Source organism: Lagopus muta, chromosome 2 (genome assembly GCF_023343835.1).
Source record: "Lagopus muta isolate bLagMut1 chromosome 2, bLagMut1 primary, whole genome shotgun sequence".
Lineage (NCBI taxonomy): Eukaryota > Metazoa > Chordata > Aves > Galliformes > Phasianidae > Lagopus > Lagopus muta.
The window spans coordinates 87,757,336-87,774,593 of NC_064434.1; the positions used below are offsets into that span (position 1 = coordinate 87,757,336).

Here is a 17,258-nt window from a genome sequence, read left to right on the forward strand (position 1 = left end):
CTGGGATCTCTGTACGCTACTGCCCTGGCCAGACTTGTTTTTTCTTGCATACTCACTGTGCAGATCTCATTTTCTTTTCTGCCTGATGGCAGCCTGGTAACAAGCTGGAGTTCTCCTCTGGGAGATGAGATATGTTGTTCTCCTTTGGCAAAGAGCCTGACCTCTGCTGTTTTATAAGCAAAGAGTGACAGCACTATTAATAGGTTCCTCTTCCAGCCAGGTTGCAGGGATAGTATAGCCTGATAGTTGTGCTTCATGCTGAGCTGGGATATTACAATCACATGGTAGGTGTATTGTGAGCATCAGAAATGAACCGTGCCCTGGGGGGAGAGGAGTTCAGAATGTCTTCAGGGAGCTTTGCAGACTCTGTGTGGGATGAGTCAGGAGGTCCCTGCTCTCTACACAGCCACTAAGCCCATTTTGGCAATAGCAGATAATCTCCTACCATCAGTGGAAAGAATGGCACCTTGCCTGGGACTTCTGAGTGATCTCAACAATCTTACAGTTCTTTGGTCTTGTGGAACATCTCCCACTTCCACTGTGATCAGATGAGTGAGTAGCTTTGTATTTGACTGCAAACAGGTGGTAGGTGGGGTTTCTTTATTTCTTAGAGACAGTTAAGGGAAAACTAAACACAGCAGCCTACCAATAATGAAACTCTTTCTATTAAAAGGAAGTATTATGATTTAGATTAAAATTTCATTTAAAGTACATGAATCTCTTTGAAAGCATGAGCTTCCTTACAAGAGTGAATTCAAAATGATTTATTTAATATTCCACAGTTTTCCACCCTTTGACTTGTGAACTCAGTTTTTGGTGTTCAATCCAAGAGAAGAAGAATACATAAAAAACTTTTTAGTTTTTAAATAGGAAACTGTGCACTCAGTCTTCAGTGGGAAACATAATGGCAACTGGAAAGTGAACAAAATTCAGGTCATATTTATAAAGCTGTGTGTTCTTGCATATGAATATCCTCATTAATGCTTTGTAACCTAAATGGACTTAATTTCTCATTACATATTTTTGTGGTAATTTAACAAGACATGCCTGGAGCCAATGTTAGCTTACTTTCTTTAAAGGGTCTCCATTTGTCAAGGTCTGTCTGAACTCTGTATTCAATTGGTGAGGTGACAATCTCAGAATCTCACAGGGAATAAAAGGCTTTGCCAGCAGGCCACCAGAACCATTAGATGATGTAAAAAAAAAAAAAAAAAAAAAGAAGAAGAAGAGGAGTTTTCAGTCAGAACAAAGCTTACCTCTCCTTGCCAAATGATACCAAATCCTACTCTTCTTTTATCGAGTGATACTGTTTTTTTTTTTTAATTTCAGGTAGAAATATGTGGGGCTCAGCTTTCAGAGTCTTGACTACAGGAGATGTTTCTGTGATTTAAAACAGATTTATTCATGTGGGACCCAGTCTCATAAAGACTTACAGATGTGCTGTACTTATCCACTTCACATAGCTCCACTAGAGTGAGTGTCAGTTTGAATTGACAGAACAGGAATTGTAAGAGCTCACCCAGAAGTAACAATTTGCAGAACTGGCCCAAGATCTTTTTTATTCTGCTGTAGAGAAAAAGTTTAAAACAAATGATTTAAACCCATGAAAAGAAAACCCAGGATGATTAAAAGGTTAAATAAGTGAAAGAAGCCAAGCCTCAGCTTTACAGGGAATCGCTGTCTGCTTGTCACCCTGTACCCTGCCACACTTTCATCTCCGTCACAGTGACAGTCCCTGGGAAAAGTTCAGAAGCAAAATGAACAGTAACTTGGTTATCTGAATTGTTTTCTCACAATTGTTCGGTCTCAGTTGATTTTGTAACTAGTAATGAAAATTTTTCTGTTGACTTAAAGGGTCAAATTCTCCAAGCATCAGGATGTGTGGACAAAACTTAGCACACATGCCTGCAAATGGATACTTTCACTGTACAGAACTTGATGTAAAATGGAAAAATGTATTATTGTTTTTTTAACTTCTGTTCTAATGACTATGCAACTGTAACTCAAAAACAGTATGATGAACCCCTGAATGCTTAGAAATTTACAGACGAACTGGATTTTGGAGCACCAGTATTCCCAGAAATAAAACAAGAAGTTTGCAATTGCAAGCAATTTTTTAAATTTACATTTCACGCAAGACCAATACTAAAGAGGAGGGAAAGAAAAGCCTTGGACAGCATGCATTTTGCTTTGTGTCCGTAGTTAGCAGGAAGTTTAAGCACACATTAAAGAAAGGCCCTGAACAGAACAGCGTTAAAACAGGTGCTTTACTTGCTCGTACTTCAAGATTTAAGTACGCATATGGAATTAAAGAGTGTATTGAGGCCTAAAGGAATAAAGCCCTTCAGATTGGTTCTTAACTCGTTGCAAATGCTCTTCTTAGCTATTGTCTGAAGTTCCAAACTAAAAACTTTATCACATATTTGTCATTAGTAGCAGGGAAAAGTCTGTTTTCCAAGAAAAATACTATTAGATCTCTTACAATTGTTTGTTGATTACCTCTTCAAAGAAAACCAACAAAATGACTATTGGACTTAAACATTATTGTCTTGAATAAATAAATGCCACTTTTAAATACCTTTGCTTTGGGGATTTTTGTGGTACCACTTACTTATGTTATCCAATTCTCTAATGTTCACTTAACGAGTGAGAAGATAAGTTGTGTAACTGGAACAGCTTGCTGGCTGTAAGTAAGCCGATTTAAGCTACTGTAAGTGGCAGTGAAAGTAAGGTACTTGAGTATTAGAATATCCACAGGTAGTTGTGCTTTGTTGGAAAAAGTGACATCGTGTTTAGCAGCTTTTTGTTTGAAATCAACATAGGATGTGGAAACATGAAAACTGATAGGATCTTTACCATAGAAGGGGACACCTGAGAATGTAGGTTTAGTAGTGTCAAGTCAGAGAGGGATAAAGTACTTTTTATTACATAGATTTCTTTCAATATTTATTAGTGTTTGTGCCTCAGATGTCCCCCAGATGTTTTGAGATACAGCATGTGCATTGATTTCTGTCTTCTCCCTTCTCTGAACTCTTCCCCTTTGCCTTTCTCCCCTCTTCTGTCCCTCTGATATGCACAGGTTTTCCACCCAATGTAGAAACGCTTTCCTTTGTGTCATTAGGGCACACCTAGCCAGCCTGGGAGAGCCTGGCCTGTGATGTCCATGAGTTCCTGCCCAACAGTCTGTGTTGATACCTCCTCAGTCCTTTTAGCAGGAAGCATCTGGGCTCATCGTAGAACATAGGCTGATCTGATCTGCCTGATCTCACTGAACTGGCTGGCAACGCACTGTTTCCAAGGCAGTGCTTAGGCCATAGAGCCAGAGAAGCCATCCACTGGCAAGCTTGGAGTTCCTGTGTCCATCCACCCCCTCCACATACACACTGCAACAGACAGATGACCTGGAAGCTAACAGTTGAAATGATACTCTCAGAAATGTGCTGTAGGGTTGACAAAATTTACTTTTGAAGATTTGGCAGGGAATGACTTTTGATCGCATAAGATGGTGTTCATGTTTTTAAATACTTACCAAACGTGCATTTTTTTAAAAATAGTAAATATTTTCCTATTTGCAATTTTTGTGGATCTTAAGAAGGGAGCAGTTAGCTGTCCATGTAAAATAACCTGGAAGGGCACCAGCAGTTGCCATCCTCAAATCCATTTGCTTTAATGTTCTTTTCTCTTTGGAAAACATTTCAGTACTTTCCTTCATTTGTTTTTCTTTGGCTCACTGACTACCAAATAACTGTTCAGTTTTCTTTCTGTGTGTGCATGTGAATTATGTTAGAGTTTTTGCACACTGGCACCACATTTTTCAGGTAAGCCTGCCTTCCTTGCACATCTGCAGTAAATGTGTACTCTGCTTATAAGCTGTTAAGAAATTCTGCTGCACGGGTGTTCTTTTGAATTGTGTTAGTCTGACATGAAGATCTGTTATTACTTTTACATGCTAGTAGTCCCTGACGTATGGGTTTTGAGCTTCTCTGTGGATTTTCTGTGATTAGAGATGGAAATAGTCTTAAAGACTGCATGAAAGCTTAAAACGAGATATTTATGTAATGTTTCATGTGGCAGAGCAGATCAGCATGCTCTACAATAACCTCTTTGTATATGCAAACTTCTAGTTTCAAATCACAGTATAGGAAAACCACAGGATACACTGAAGAGATAAAGTGGTAATGATAGCAAAGAAAAATCTGGAAAGCTTACATATGTAGGACATATAGGACATGAAATTGTAATAGCCATGCATCTTGATCTCTCTGTCCCTCTGTTTCTTCTCTCTGTCTGTCTCTCTTTTCCACATCCTTTCCTCATTACGGATTTCGGTAGTGAACTGGAGAACCAAGCAGCTTATCTAACGTGCTGTAAGAACTTCCTTTTCTTCCCCATATAATTACTTCTTTTTCGAATCTCAGCTGTCTTCACTTATTGAGGATTCTGGATGCCACAGTGAGCATGAAGTCTTCACACTGTCTCTAAGAAGGAAGGGATAGAAATGCTAGAAAAAAGGGTGTTGCATATCAGTGTCATGCTGGTGTAACAAAGCATCCTCAGCTGACTCTATTCTTAGTGCAGGATTCCTGTATATTCTTGGATGTTTCATTTCACTCCAGGAAATGTCTTAGCTTGAAGACATGGCAGAAAATGTGTCTTCTAAACAATTTTTCCTTGTGCAAGTAGTTGGAGACATAATTGTTATTTACAAAGCAGGTACTATGTCATAAAAGATAATATGTTTATTCTATCTTCTGACTTAATAATACTATTCGCTGGTTTATTCTCCCTTGCATTTCACTTTTCTTCAGCATAAATATAACTTTCTCTACTCAAATAAGTACTCTTCTGTGTAAATGCATAGAGAAAGTATTGAGAAATTAGACTCTAATGTGCCATGATGCTCAAAAATACAAAAAAAATGCATTTTCGTAACACAAAGGGCCCTTGTGGTGGTAAGATAATTTTGGTTATGTGAGGGAGCAGAAGGGGGGACTGTTGGCAAGCAACCAGGATCTAGCTCTGGCTGCATACTGCCTTAGTTGCCTTCTTTCTTGTACCCAGGCCTGTCCACCCAGGACTGTGAATGGAAGCACACAACATGGGTACAGGGTGTGTGTGATGAGGTGGCCCACATAATTTTTCTGACGTCAAACCAAAGCTGGTTCTGTAATGTAATCATGGATTTTGCACTTTTTTTTTTCTTTGTAAATAATTTAAGGACATACAAAATTGCTTTTCCTACTGCTTGAGAAAAACGATTCAACATCCACCAGCCTCGTACACCTCCTTGAAAATTGCCAGTGGGTGCCCACCCATCAAAGATATGGCCATGCAGTCTGAAGGCAGTTGGTGGCCTTGTGACAAGAAGTGGCAGCCAGTCTGCGTTATGTATTCTTCTGGTAGCTGAAGGGAAGGGAGAGAGGCTTTGCTTTCTGCTTTGCATTTTTCCACCAGGCAAAGCAGCCAAATCCCCACAGTAGCAGACGGAAAGGTCAAAATGTCAACAAAGATTTCATGACTCTGTTCAGCTTCTGTACTTCTGCAGATAGTTCTTTACCAGGATAGCACAAGCAAATTTTCAATTGCACAAATGCCGTTGGCCTTGCTGGGAATTAAAACTCCACTGAACTTGAAGATTCACCAAGAATTGAATTAGTGCTGCTCAATTAATTAGCTGCTGTTGTTAAACACTAAAAATCTGAAAACAGCTTATTTTCCTCTGCACAGTACTCTGTAAGCCATTCAAAGCAACTTAAACTGACCTACAATTGCAAGTGAAAAAGCTGACTTGTTGCCTGTGTCCATTCCTGGTCGTGCCAATCCCAATGACAGCAGAAACAGGATTTCCGCTACCTATACCACAGCTCCAGTCCTTCAGTGCATGGAAAAATATGATACACAAACCCAGAGTGTTTCTGCAGTAAAAGCCATTTTTTTGTGTTCTGGATTTAACTCTGTACCCTCTCAGGCCAGTAGAAAGATTTCTTTAGGGCTTACAGTAAGGTAAGATTCCTCTCTGGTGGCATCTGGGTTGCTTAAAGTAGTGTTTTTCAGTAAATATACAACTGTAGATGAACTGTGGTGAGGGTGACAGCATCAGCAGTTTTGGCTCCTCTGGCAGCAGAGAGTAGACCAGGCTCCTCGAAAGATCACAATTCCTTAGCTTTGAAGAGCACAGCTTGCAAGGGGAGCTGGTCATTGTAGCCAGCCTTACCTTTGAAAGAGAAGTGAAGGCTTTGCAAAAGTAGGTCATAAGTAGGTGAGGTAACTTGGTCTTCCACCTCTGTAGTGCTTGGAGTAGGAGGAATTTCTCTGGCTACCAGTGAAAGGAGAGCAGACCCACTGAAACAAACATCATCTTCTCTTTAAGAACAGGATAGATGCATTGAAAAAGAAGATACTGTATGCCACTGTCATGTTTGTGTATCGAAGTGTCATCAGTTTAATTTGATCTCAGGATCAGGCCTCATTCTTCAGATGCAGGAGCCTGTTTGCTTACAGGCTGTTATGGCATGCCTCTCTGCTGTCAGACCCACTGATGGCAGCTGCAAGGATGCATTGTTCCCACCTGTGTTTTTTATCTGCATGATGTGAGAAGGGTGGACCTGAGAAAAGAATAGGAAGGGGGAGAGAAGAAAAACACAACGTATATAAGAACTATTGACTTCAATTTCTATTTATTTTTGTATGCTTGATTAAAAAAGAAAAAATCACACACTGAAAATCATTATAAATGCAATCAGATGTTCTTTGTAACAGGTGGAGGGAACAAAGTGTATTGATATGATGCTTAGAGAGAATTTGGAGTACTTGAGAGGGTTGGTTTTTTTTAATGACTTTCCATTTACATCTTAATTACTCTCATTACTTTATTTTACCCTGATACTGTATTTTACTTTCAAAGGTTAAAAATAAAGCACTACATTAATTTCCCTGTACAATCTCTGAGCTAGTATCTATTTCTGAATGTAAAAGTTGAGAACTAAAAATGTCTGTGGAAAAAGAATTCCTTTAATTGTCTTACCAAGTAGAAATAGTTCCACACATGACAAGGATGCACTATGCCAAAGGAGTGACAGCTGAAAGGAATTGTCATGGGCACTTCTCACACAGCGGCTCTTCACTGCTGCTCATGAGCAGGGCTGTGACCCTATTGCCAGATGAACTTCTTCAAAGTGTTGACAGAAATACTTTTACAAATAAAGGCTGTTTACAAATAAAGCGGTGACCATGCCTTATTTTCTAACTGGCAGGAGTGGATGCAGCCCTCTAGGCAGGTTAGAAGTGAAATGACCCAGAAATCAGCACCAGCTTTTAGAATCCCATTGCTCCTAGTGTTCCAGTTGAACAAGTAGAGCTTTCCTGACACTCCTAAGCATTAATTAAAGACTGAGGTTCTGACTCCTGGAGTCAGTTTCAATCCAGATGCATAAATGCATGCTGTACTTTTTGTACAGGTATTTTTGGAGCAGGAGGACGGTACATATGCTGCAAAGGTCATTGGGCAAAAGTGAACCTGAAAGGGTAACACGAGAACTGGATAAGAGATACTTGCTGCTAATATAATTTTTAATAAAAGATTAAAAAATAAAGAAATTGAACACTTCTAAAAATAAAAAATACATCTTTGCTTGTGTCTGCATTTCTGATAAATGTAAAAGTTATGTTAGTTATGTCTATATACAACTTCAAAGAATGTTTTAAATTTTATTGTGAAGAATGTTATAATTTAAATTCCCAAGATTACATATAATTTTTGTGCATGCAAGTTGGCTTGCAACTACTGAAGTTTAAAAAGGCTGAATGCACTGTTCACAATTTTGAGAACGTAGTTTATCATATACATTTGCCTAATACAGAATTCTCGTGACTGCAAAATCATAGTTTTGCCAAACAAGATGAGTGCATAGTCCTTGAAGTGGTCTATACAACATTGCAGAAGCTGGGGCAGGCAGTGTAGAGAGTGTCAGTTAGTCAAGTTTGTTTTTTATTAAATCATGAAATAACAAAATTATTCTACAGTGATTTTTTTTCTTTTCTTTTTCTGAGAGTTCTATGAAAGCCATAATAACACTGCTTATCTGTCTCTTTACTTACAGGTACATTTATGTTCCCATGGGAGGATCTCAGTCCAGTCTGCCAGGAATGCTCTTTTCCACTGCCCTCACTTTTGCCTTTGTAAGCTATTGGCATGGAGGACAGAGCTATCTGTGGTACTGGGGAGTACTTAATTGGCTTGGAGTAATTGTGGAAAATGGTGTCAAGAGGATACTTTCTGTTCCAGTTATTCAGGACTTAATTGTAAGTTGAATCTCTCTTCATTTTGTGTTCCTGTTTCCTGGTTCCATGCTTGTCTGTAATTCCTGGCTATTGGTTTGTTTTAATTTGAATTGAAACTAGAGATTAACAGATACAAAACCATTCCCTTCCCCACCTTCTTCTATTTGAGGTGAGCTGTGTAACTGGAATTCTTCAAAAAAGAGCCAGGCAAACACTCAAATATGCATGGTCTTAAAAGTCTGCAATGCTAGTATATGCAACTGCTTGTCACATTGTATACGGTTAAACAGAAGCCAGTTTTAGAGTTTCAGTATTTGTATTCTGATTTCACTCAGGATGACCTTAAAATATTCATCTTCGCTAAGATTAGTAGTGTAATTTTCTAACCGTGTGTTTCCTGGTCAAGCAGCTGAGTGCATCTGGGAACAAACTTACTTTGGCAAATCTTAGGTCACCAAGCAATCGGATAAAGAAAGTGTTACTTTGTTTTGGAGACCTCTGATATTTTTACTTTACTGACACATTCTACCTTCATTCACTTATACTTTTCTCCATATAGCGTTTGACAAGCAGTCATATGCAAAAAGCACTGCTTTAATTTGATGATCATTGTAGTCTGCGGGTTTGCTTAGTATTTAATCCCAAATATTCTAATAATTATCTGTAAGAATAAGTAATTCTTACGTTTTTCTTCCTTACTAGAGATGGGGTGCTCAGAATTCATACTCTGTAATACTGTGCTGGCAGTGACTCACTCTTCAGTCTCCATCCCTATTTCAGTATTTTTTTCTGAGAGGCTGTGGCAACTGATTCAGCCAAGTAATTTAGTAGCCAGTGCCCATCACTATGAATCTGGTGACTGTCTGGAAGCAGTTTGTTTTCTGTCCCAGAGAATAAGATAATCAGATCCATTAATTTGCCTTCTAGAGTGAAACTGAGCTTCAGCATCTGACCAGTTCCATACATAGGTCTCTGGACTGGAGATTTTCAGGCATCAAATGAGGAACATGTAACTGTAGAGGCTCTTTGTACTTAATGCCATTGTATTGGATTTTCTAAAAGAACTCTCAAGTAATTAAGTTCTTAAAAACCATTAAAATGATAAAGACATGGCATTGTGAAGGTGTGGTCATATGTGATGGATTCATTCTAAGTATAGTTAACCAGTGCTGCCAAAAAGATTCATTTTTGGTACAATTAATCCCCTAACAATGAACTACGTGCATTTTTCCCATCTCCTCCCTCCTTAAAGTTCAGTTACAGAATTCAGGTGAATGGGAATATATATATAGTTTTTTAATTATGAAAAATAAGTTCAGTTTCAATTTGGCTTCATTCTTAAAATTGAATTGGTCACAAAGTATAACAGTAATTAAAGAAAAGCTGCTTCTGTTATTTCCTACTGTGCCCTCTCCCTTCTCTTGCAATAGATTTAGAAATCTAAATAAAGTGTGTTTTATTCTTATCATTCACTGAATCCTGTGCTAAGAATATGTATAAAAAGAATTGAACCCTGCATTTATTCAGATTTTATGGTAATTTAAATCTCAGCATTTCGAACTTAGCACAGTGTGAGCAAATAACACTTTTATAGCTTTGAATTCAGTCTGTTGGGTTTTAAATGTCCTCTCAGGCATATTGAACTGGAACAAACAAGGAAGCACAAGCATTGTTTATGAGAAGTAATGCCAGCCTATAAATAAATATTTACTGAAAATGGTGAATTTCCTGACCCAAAAATTTGGACCTGAAGCTGGTCATCCCCTCTGATTGCAAAGCAGTGCCTAGTTTCCTGATTTCAACTTCAGAAGAGCTGATGCACTTGCTTGTTGTTTTCAGCTCAAACCGTTTTGAACTTTCGTGCTTTGATGAGTTTTGTTGTGAGAAGTTACCTGCAGATCATTTTTGGCTTAATAGAGGTTACTTGTTAGCTGAATGCAGTAACATTTCATTTCTTTTTATTAAAGCATTATATAGAGAATAACAATAGATGATGCTATGCATCATGAGCTAGGCTATCTATGCGAACTATGCTTTAAACTGGGGGAGTTTCACTGGATTTTTATCAGGGTATTTATTTTTTCATGAGATATGTGAAACTGTAAAGAGCAAAATAGTGTTGTTTCTTTTCCCACCAATGCAATATTAATTTGCTACAGATGAACAGAGACCCCAGTAGTAACTCATTTGAAGTCAATGACAGGATTTGTATTGGCTTTTAATAAATAATGGGTCAGATTTATGAAAGAAAATGCTAATGGCTGTCATTCTTCCAATGATTTCATTTTTTTTCCCTCCTCCTTCTCCTTAAGGGAAACAAGGTAAAAATCTATACCTGAAAAAGTGACATCTTGGTTTAGAAATACATTTAAGATGATTTAAACTTTAAAATATCTGACAGTATCTTTAAACTAATGGTTCTGGAAATTGTCCAAAAGAAGACGTAGCAAAGAGGATGAAGTTGACAGATGGTTAAAATTAATGTTTTAATTTCAGTTGAAACAGTAGCATTTATTTTCTTAGTTGTTTCCTGGTAAAGTGAAAAGACGTCATTTGAATTTTTTAAATTGAGACACAAAGATCTCTCTTCTAAAAATCCTGCTGTAATGAATTCCTGGTGTAAAATCATATTCGCAACTTTACTTAGAAAGGACCTAAATGCATTGTTAGCATCTCACCTTGGAAAGCCAACTAATATTAAGCAGTTCTTATTTTATAATACTGTTTACTACCTTTGTACATGTTTTGAGTTTTTGAACTGCAAAATACTTTGTTTTCTAAATTTATATTTATGGTTGTGACACAGTGAACTGATTCAGGCAATTTCAGTCCACTATAAGTGCCTTTTCCTCCCTCTTTGTAAAAGGGAAAATATTTTGTATGATGTCCATGGTTTTGGTTAATGTGCTCCGCTAGGGGATTTTTTCCACTGGGACAATGAACTCTGTATATTTGTCTCTATAGGTGAAATATCTCCTTTGTTCTGGATACTAGGGACATGGCAATGATAATTTGCAATCTCAACACTGGATAGAACAGGATTTTAGAAGAATTTCAAAGACTGTAATAAGGGTTCTTCTGGTCTGGATTTTTTTTTTTTTTCTTTTTTCTTTTATCTGAGTAATTTGGTTGCGTGTGTTTTCTGCTCAAAGCGTCAGCATTTCTATAGTTATTCATAATAAATGATGAAATGAACTTGCAGAGATCTGGACTGGAACATGGAGAGATACTGCACGGTGTGCCCAGTCTCAGCTGTTCTTTAGTACACACTAGGCTTTGGTCTTTATTTTGCTTTGTTTGCTGGAAAGAATATTTATAACACTGGTTTAGTAATCTCAGAAGGCTCTCTCACATTTTCTCCTTTACTAATAGCTTTATGTAATTAATTCACATTTTTATTGCAACATGGTGATTCATTTAAGCGACAGGCATTGCAGCAATGCTTTCTTCTCAGTCTTTTTATGTGTTTGCTGTAGACTTCTGCTGGGTTGGTCACTTTACCGTCTGAGAATGTATAATAATGTAAGGCAAGGAAGTTGAACAAAGTCCTTTAATCAGATTCAGATACCCTCCAGTGCTGAAATCTTTTTCTGAGTTACAGGTATCATTCATAGTGTCAAAACCCAGCCAATGCAAAGAGCTTGCTGTCATACTCTGAGGAGCAAAGAGCAAGCATCTTGCATTTCTAGAGCCAGAGGTTAAATGCCTTCTGCCTGCCTCCCCCTGAACACTGAGTTCAATCATAACATTCTTCTAACCAGAAATCTCTACTAGCAGATGTTCTCTTGACTCAAAATCAATTGAAACTCCTTTCTTTTGATGTGAACAGAATGTTTGTCATGGCAGATTGGTGAACACTGATTGTTAATGTATGGTACCTAGGACTAGGAAGCTGAATTATCAAGGTGATGCTTAATACTGAGCAGCTGAAAGATAAATGTAGTTTTCAATTGCTTCCAGCTTTGCCAATAATAGTTCTGAGTCAAGAAATTCTTGCCGTGATTCTGCCATGCTTGATTTTTTTCAACTTTCTCAACTCTTTTCTTTTATCTTCGTGTAAGTGGATCCCAAAGCATTCAGAGAATCCTGCTAGACATGCACAAACACAGAAAGACACATGCTTGCATTGTGCCTCTGGTTTCCTTTGCTTAGGGAAGTTCTTGCTGCAGACTCAGTAATAGTCTGATAAGTGTTTTGCTTTAAGGACAAGCATTACAATATGATAAAAGCTTCAGTGACGTAAATGCCTGCAGCAGGATTTCAGAGATAGCATTCTATCATTTCCTACCTTCTGAGTATGAGCATTGCTTTTTTGTCAACAGTGTGCAAGAAACATTAATTTTGATGCCATCAGTGGCATCACTGCTATGCTTTTTCATCTGTCTTTAACCAGGTGATTGCTGCTCTGCTTCAGACAGCAGTGTTAGCTGTGAACCCCATTATGTATCTGCCAGTTGTCATAACAAATAAATATTTCTCCCATCCAGCATTATTTACCTCCTGTTCTACTTCGGAGACATCAAGTAGTTTTCTGGTGCTCTAGTCATAATGCATTTGAGAAGCAAATCATGTTACAGGGTGAAAAAAAGGTGAATCTGATAATGCAGTTCTTTTTTACTGTTATGTTAATATAGCCTCCTCTGTTTCTTACCTTAAAAATTTGTGCAAACAATAGAAACTAGGAGTTGCATGCTCTTGTCTTTCTACTGTGCCTTTCAGAATCGTGTGCAATAATGCACAGTGTAACTGAGCCTGAGACTCTTCCAAGCTTTCAAATAAGGTCTGTATTGAAAGAGTTTATTGGGTGTATCCATGGGGATTATTAGTGTGTATTGTTTCATGGTGGCAGTGCAGGAGGACCATAAGGGCAGGACAAAAATCTCGTGCAAAAATCTGCACTAATGATTGGACAAGTTAGATTAGCTTCCAGTTTAGATAGAATTAAAAAAAATAAAAACATCAGAATGTGGATGAGAGAGATGAGAGAGCCAGAAAAGGCAAAATGGGAACTAGAAGGACAAAGGTAAGAATGTCTACCTGGACAAGGAGGAGTCATTACTTGGTTGGGTTCCCTGCTTTCAACAAACAAACAGACAAAAACCCACCAAAAACGAGGATGGTGTGTTTCAATGCTGTTCATTTTGCACTTTTTACAAGCTGCCACTTTTTAAAAAAATGTTTGGGCAGGTTCTTTGAGGGTGATGAGGAAATACAGGAATAAGCACAGAAATTTATTTCTGCTTATGTCAACTTTCACACATGCATCCTTAACTGTGGTGCGTACGTTTGAGCTGGTAGGAGGCTTTCTTCAAACTGAAAGGGGTTTGGCTCTTTGCTGAGCAATGCTATAAATGTAGATCTTCTGGAAAATCTAAAAATGAACTGGTTCTAGTGCAAGACAACATTTTGATGACTGAATGTTTAGTAAGGCATCAATAGAGAAAATGAGTATCTTTTCAAATACTATATATAGCGTTTATTTCTAAGTTCAGAAACAAGTTCTATTTTGAACATAGATCTTAACTGACAACTCTTTGATTTTAATTGCATGGTCCTTTTTTTTATAGAAGTGACGTATTGTCAGTAGGGAATTACAGGTCATTTGCATCATCCTGTCTCAGAAAAATGTTGTCAGTGCCCTCCTTCCTTTGTGAACCTTCTGGGAGCTGATCTGTACATTTGCTTTGGAATGAAAGTATATGCTTTGGGGAGCAACAGTTGGCCTCCAAGCCATAGTTAGACTTGGAGTGAAGGGAGAGATAACCACAAGCAAAACAAGATGCCAAAAGAGTAAAGAAAACAAAAGTAAAGGGTTGGGTTTGGGCTAGAGCTAGATGGAGTGTGGAGCAAACAGGAAGGATTACATGATTACTGAAGAGTGCAGTATATGTTGGTGGGAAATTAAGTTTGTTCTTCTGTTTGCTGCAGACATGTAGATGGATGAGATCTTGGTAGCACATCTTGCTTACGTCCTACTTACAGGCTTGTTTCTTATTTTGTTATTGTTATAGCAGTACTGGGAATTCCATAATTTCTTCTGCATTATTTCATAAATTGATATTTTCCATCCGTATTCAAACCAAATTCTTTATTTTTGTTGCTTTTCTTCTTCTGTTGTGTAGTAAAGTCTCTGCTGTTACCCCGTCTACCAGCTTCCTTCAGTTTCGGGGAGCAGGAAGAGATCTCCCAGTGACATTTCAACTTCTTATCAGCTGCCTTTCCATTGCTTCTGCTGCTTCTCAAGCCTGACTTTTACCAACATTTTATTAATGACTGCGTGTACTCCCTCCCTCCATTTCTGCAGTCCCTCAAATGCACTTTTGTCACTATTACCCATTGACAATGTGCATTAACTTTGTTCAGAAGTTGCTGCACTGCTTGGACTCAGCCCATTCTACTGCTCACTTCAGAAAATAAATACGTTGACATTCTGTTTGGCAGAGCTTTGTCACAACTTGCAGCCTTTCCTCCAGCCCATCTGCTCCCCCAGCTGCTCAGTCACACCCTGCCCTGCATTTCAGTGTCCGTAACTGAAGCTAGATAAAATAGCCAATAACTGTTAGTCAGGATGTATCACTTCCCTTCCCACTGTCCCATCTGCTCCTCGCTCTCTTTCAGTTTTTCTCCTGTTCTCTTGCTTTTCTATGTTGCTGTTATTTTTGGCGAATGGCTGCATTGCGGATGACCCAAATTCAAGGGAGGCATTGAAATATTTGCTCATGTGTTAATGGAGGTGATTATGAAGGCTCAGAGATCAGTTTTGAAGAGTTGACCTTTATTTATCTAGGAATATTTTTGGAAAGAAAGCACTTTAAATTGCTTTTGAGATTGACAGGATGGTCTCTCTCTCTTCGGTAGAGAAGCAAACATGAATGGGCCTTACTCTTTGGTTGAGAGCAATGAGCTGAACTTTAGGTCCTTAGATTACACTGGTAACAGGCATTCCAATTAGCAATCTGATTTTCCTTCCACTGGTTTTCCTAGTATGCATAAGGACACATCTATGCTCTTCTTGTAACAGTGACTGTAACATCCCACAAATTTTAGTTGCTTCATCGCCTCCCTGCCAAAATCCTTTACAACCTATAGCCCATTGGAAAGAAGATTTAATTTTATTCTTCTAATGTACATATGAGTTGACATTAAATTACCTTTTAAACATTGCTTCTCTAGTAAAAAGAAGTTGAAAGGATGGAGCTGTAGTGGCCTTGAGAAGAATACTTGCTTCCTTTTGTATGTTTGGGAGGCAGTGGAACATAATGGAAGGACTAGGTTTTGCATAGTGAATTTACTTGACTTCTTCAACACAACAAACAGCACAAATTGTATTTTGTTATAAAATTTTTTACAGATCGACTGTTAGGGTTGATTAGGTTAGGATTAAATCTGTAGATACTAATTACGTCATAAATATTCTATATTTAAACTTGGGCAACTCTACTAAAAAATGTACTAGAGTCTTTTCACCCTTTGAAAACCAAAGGCAGATGAAAATAAAGTAATGTAATCTATACTGTTACAGTTTGTAGTCTCAAGCACATCTTTCATGTCATGCTGGCCATTGTATCTGAGAGTTTTATTCCACAGCACATGTGTTCCTATGAGAAACATTCAACTGGGTCTCCAGTTTTACTATGCAATCTGATTTTGTTTGCTTGAATTACCAAGTCTCTGGAAGGGTAGTTCAAAAAGAAATAAATATTGTGAATCTGTTTTGCTCCGTAAAGATGTAAACTTGCAAACTCCAGAGTATCATCCAGGCAGCTATAGCTTCAGTGTCATTTTAACATGACATGCTCTTTCACCACTTTCCTGACAGTATGTCCAACAGGAAAGGAGAGGAGGCAAAGAGGCAGCAGAAAAAAAATTGTTGCAATGGAATATATTGTTAAAGGCATTAAATTGTGTGATGAAGAATTGTGGTTGTGATTTTTTTTTAAATTATTTTGTCATCTTTGATGAAAATGACATGTTTTATATTCAGAAAGATGTAAATGCTGGTAGATAATTAAATCACAAATGTTACTATGGAATATCAAGAGCAATTTCAGTCGTTCTGCATACATACATTGATACTTCTAGTGTAATGATTTGAGCACAGTAACTACTCAAGTACTCCTATAGTTAGCTTTTTCAGATGACATGAGATGTTAAGAGAATTTTATTTGTTACCTTTGTGGCAGCTGGGTAAAAGCTGCACTGACATCAGAGACTCTCAAGAAAATTTGTACTGCTTTTTTGGATTGATGCCTAGCAACATTAGTGGAAATTAGCTACATACAGCCCATAAATTGTTCGGTTTCTGTCTGAATCATTTCTGTCTTAAACTAAACAAAAAAAAAATCAGAGCTTTTTTGGCCATGTTGTTTGCCTTAGTGTTATTGCTTTGGGTTGCAAAACAGATATACCCCACAAACTTACTGGCTCGAATCAACTGCTCAGTGGAAAATGCCATCAAACACAAACTCTCTGATGGATTGCCCATCTCTAACTCTTTTCCCTAACTGAAACTGTTTCTCTATGGAGTTGATGCAGAAATTGGTTAGAGAAAAGGAGAATGAGAATAGATATGCTAGTGATACACTATATAGATAAGCTACAGTCTGAATTGATCAACACGATGTAAGAAGAGTGACTTTGAATACAAAAGTCCATAGCTGTTCCTTAATTAAACTTGGTTGTTAACACAGATTTAATAGCAAGATTTGGAACATTTCATCTGTATGCATTTATGCATTGTAAAAAGGCACATGCTTTGTTTGCTATATGGGAATACACATTCATACTGTACATTTCAGAAGGAGGCAAGATACCTGTCTTTACTGAAAGAAAATATTATGGGCGACTTTGGGGATGCAGTGTACTAAAAAGAGAAAGAGGTTTTACTTATTTTACTAAGTAACTGTGTCCGTGAATATTTGTATAATTTTCTTATAATCTCTGCCCTATCGTACACTAGTTTTGATCCAGAGTTTTCA

The 17,258-nt window shown here is 37.8% G+C and overlaps 1 protein-coding gene across 1 annotated transcript in view; it reads left to right on the plus strand.

The window, feature by feature from the left end:
- Positions 1 to 17,258, plus strand: part of HHAT (hedgehog acyltransferase) — a 147,004-nt gene that overhangs the window by 73,049 nt on the left and 56,697 nt on the right. Inside the window, exon 10 of the mRNA XM_048936251.1 lies at positions 8,100 to 8,301. Within this exon, the coding sequence (XP_048792208.1) occupies positions 8,100 to 8,301 (202 nt within the window). The remainder of the gene's footprint in view (positions 1 to 8,099; positions 8,302 to 17,258) is intronic.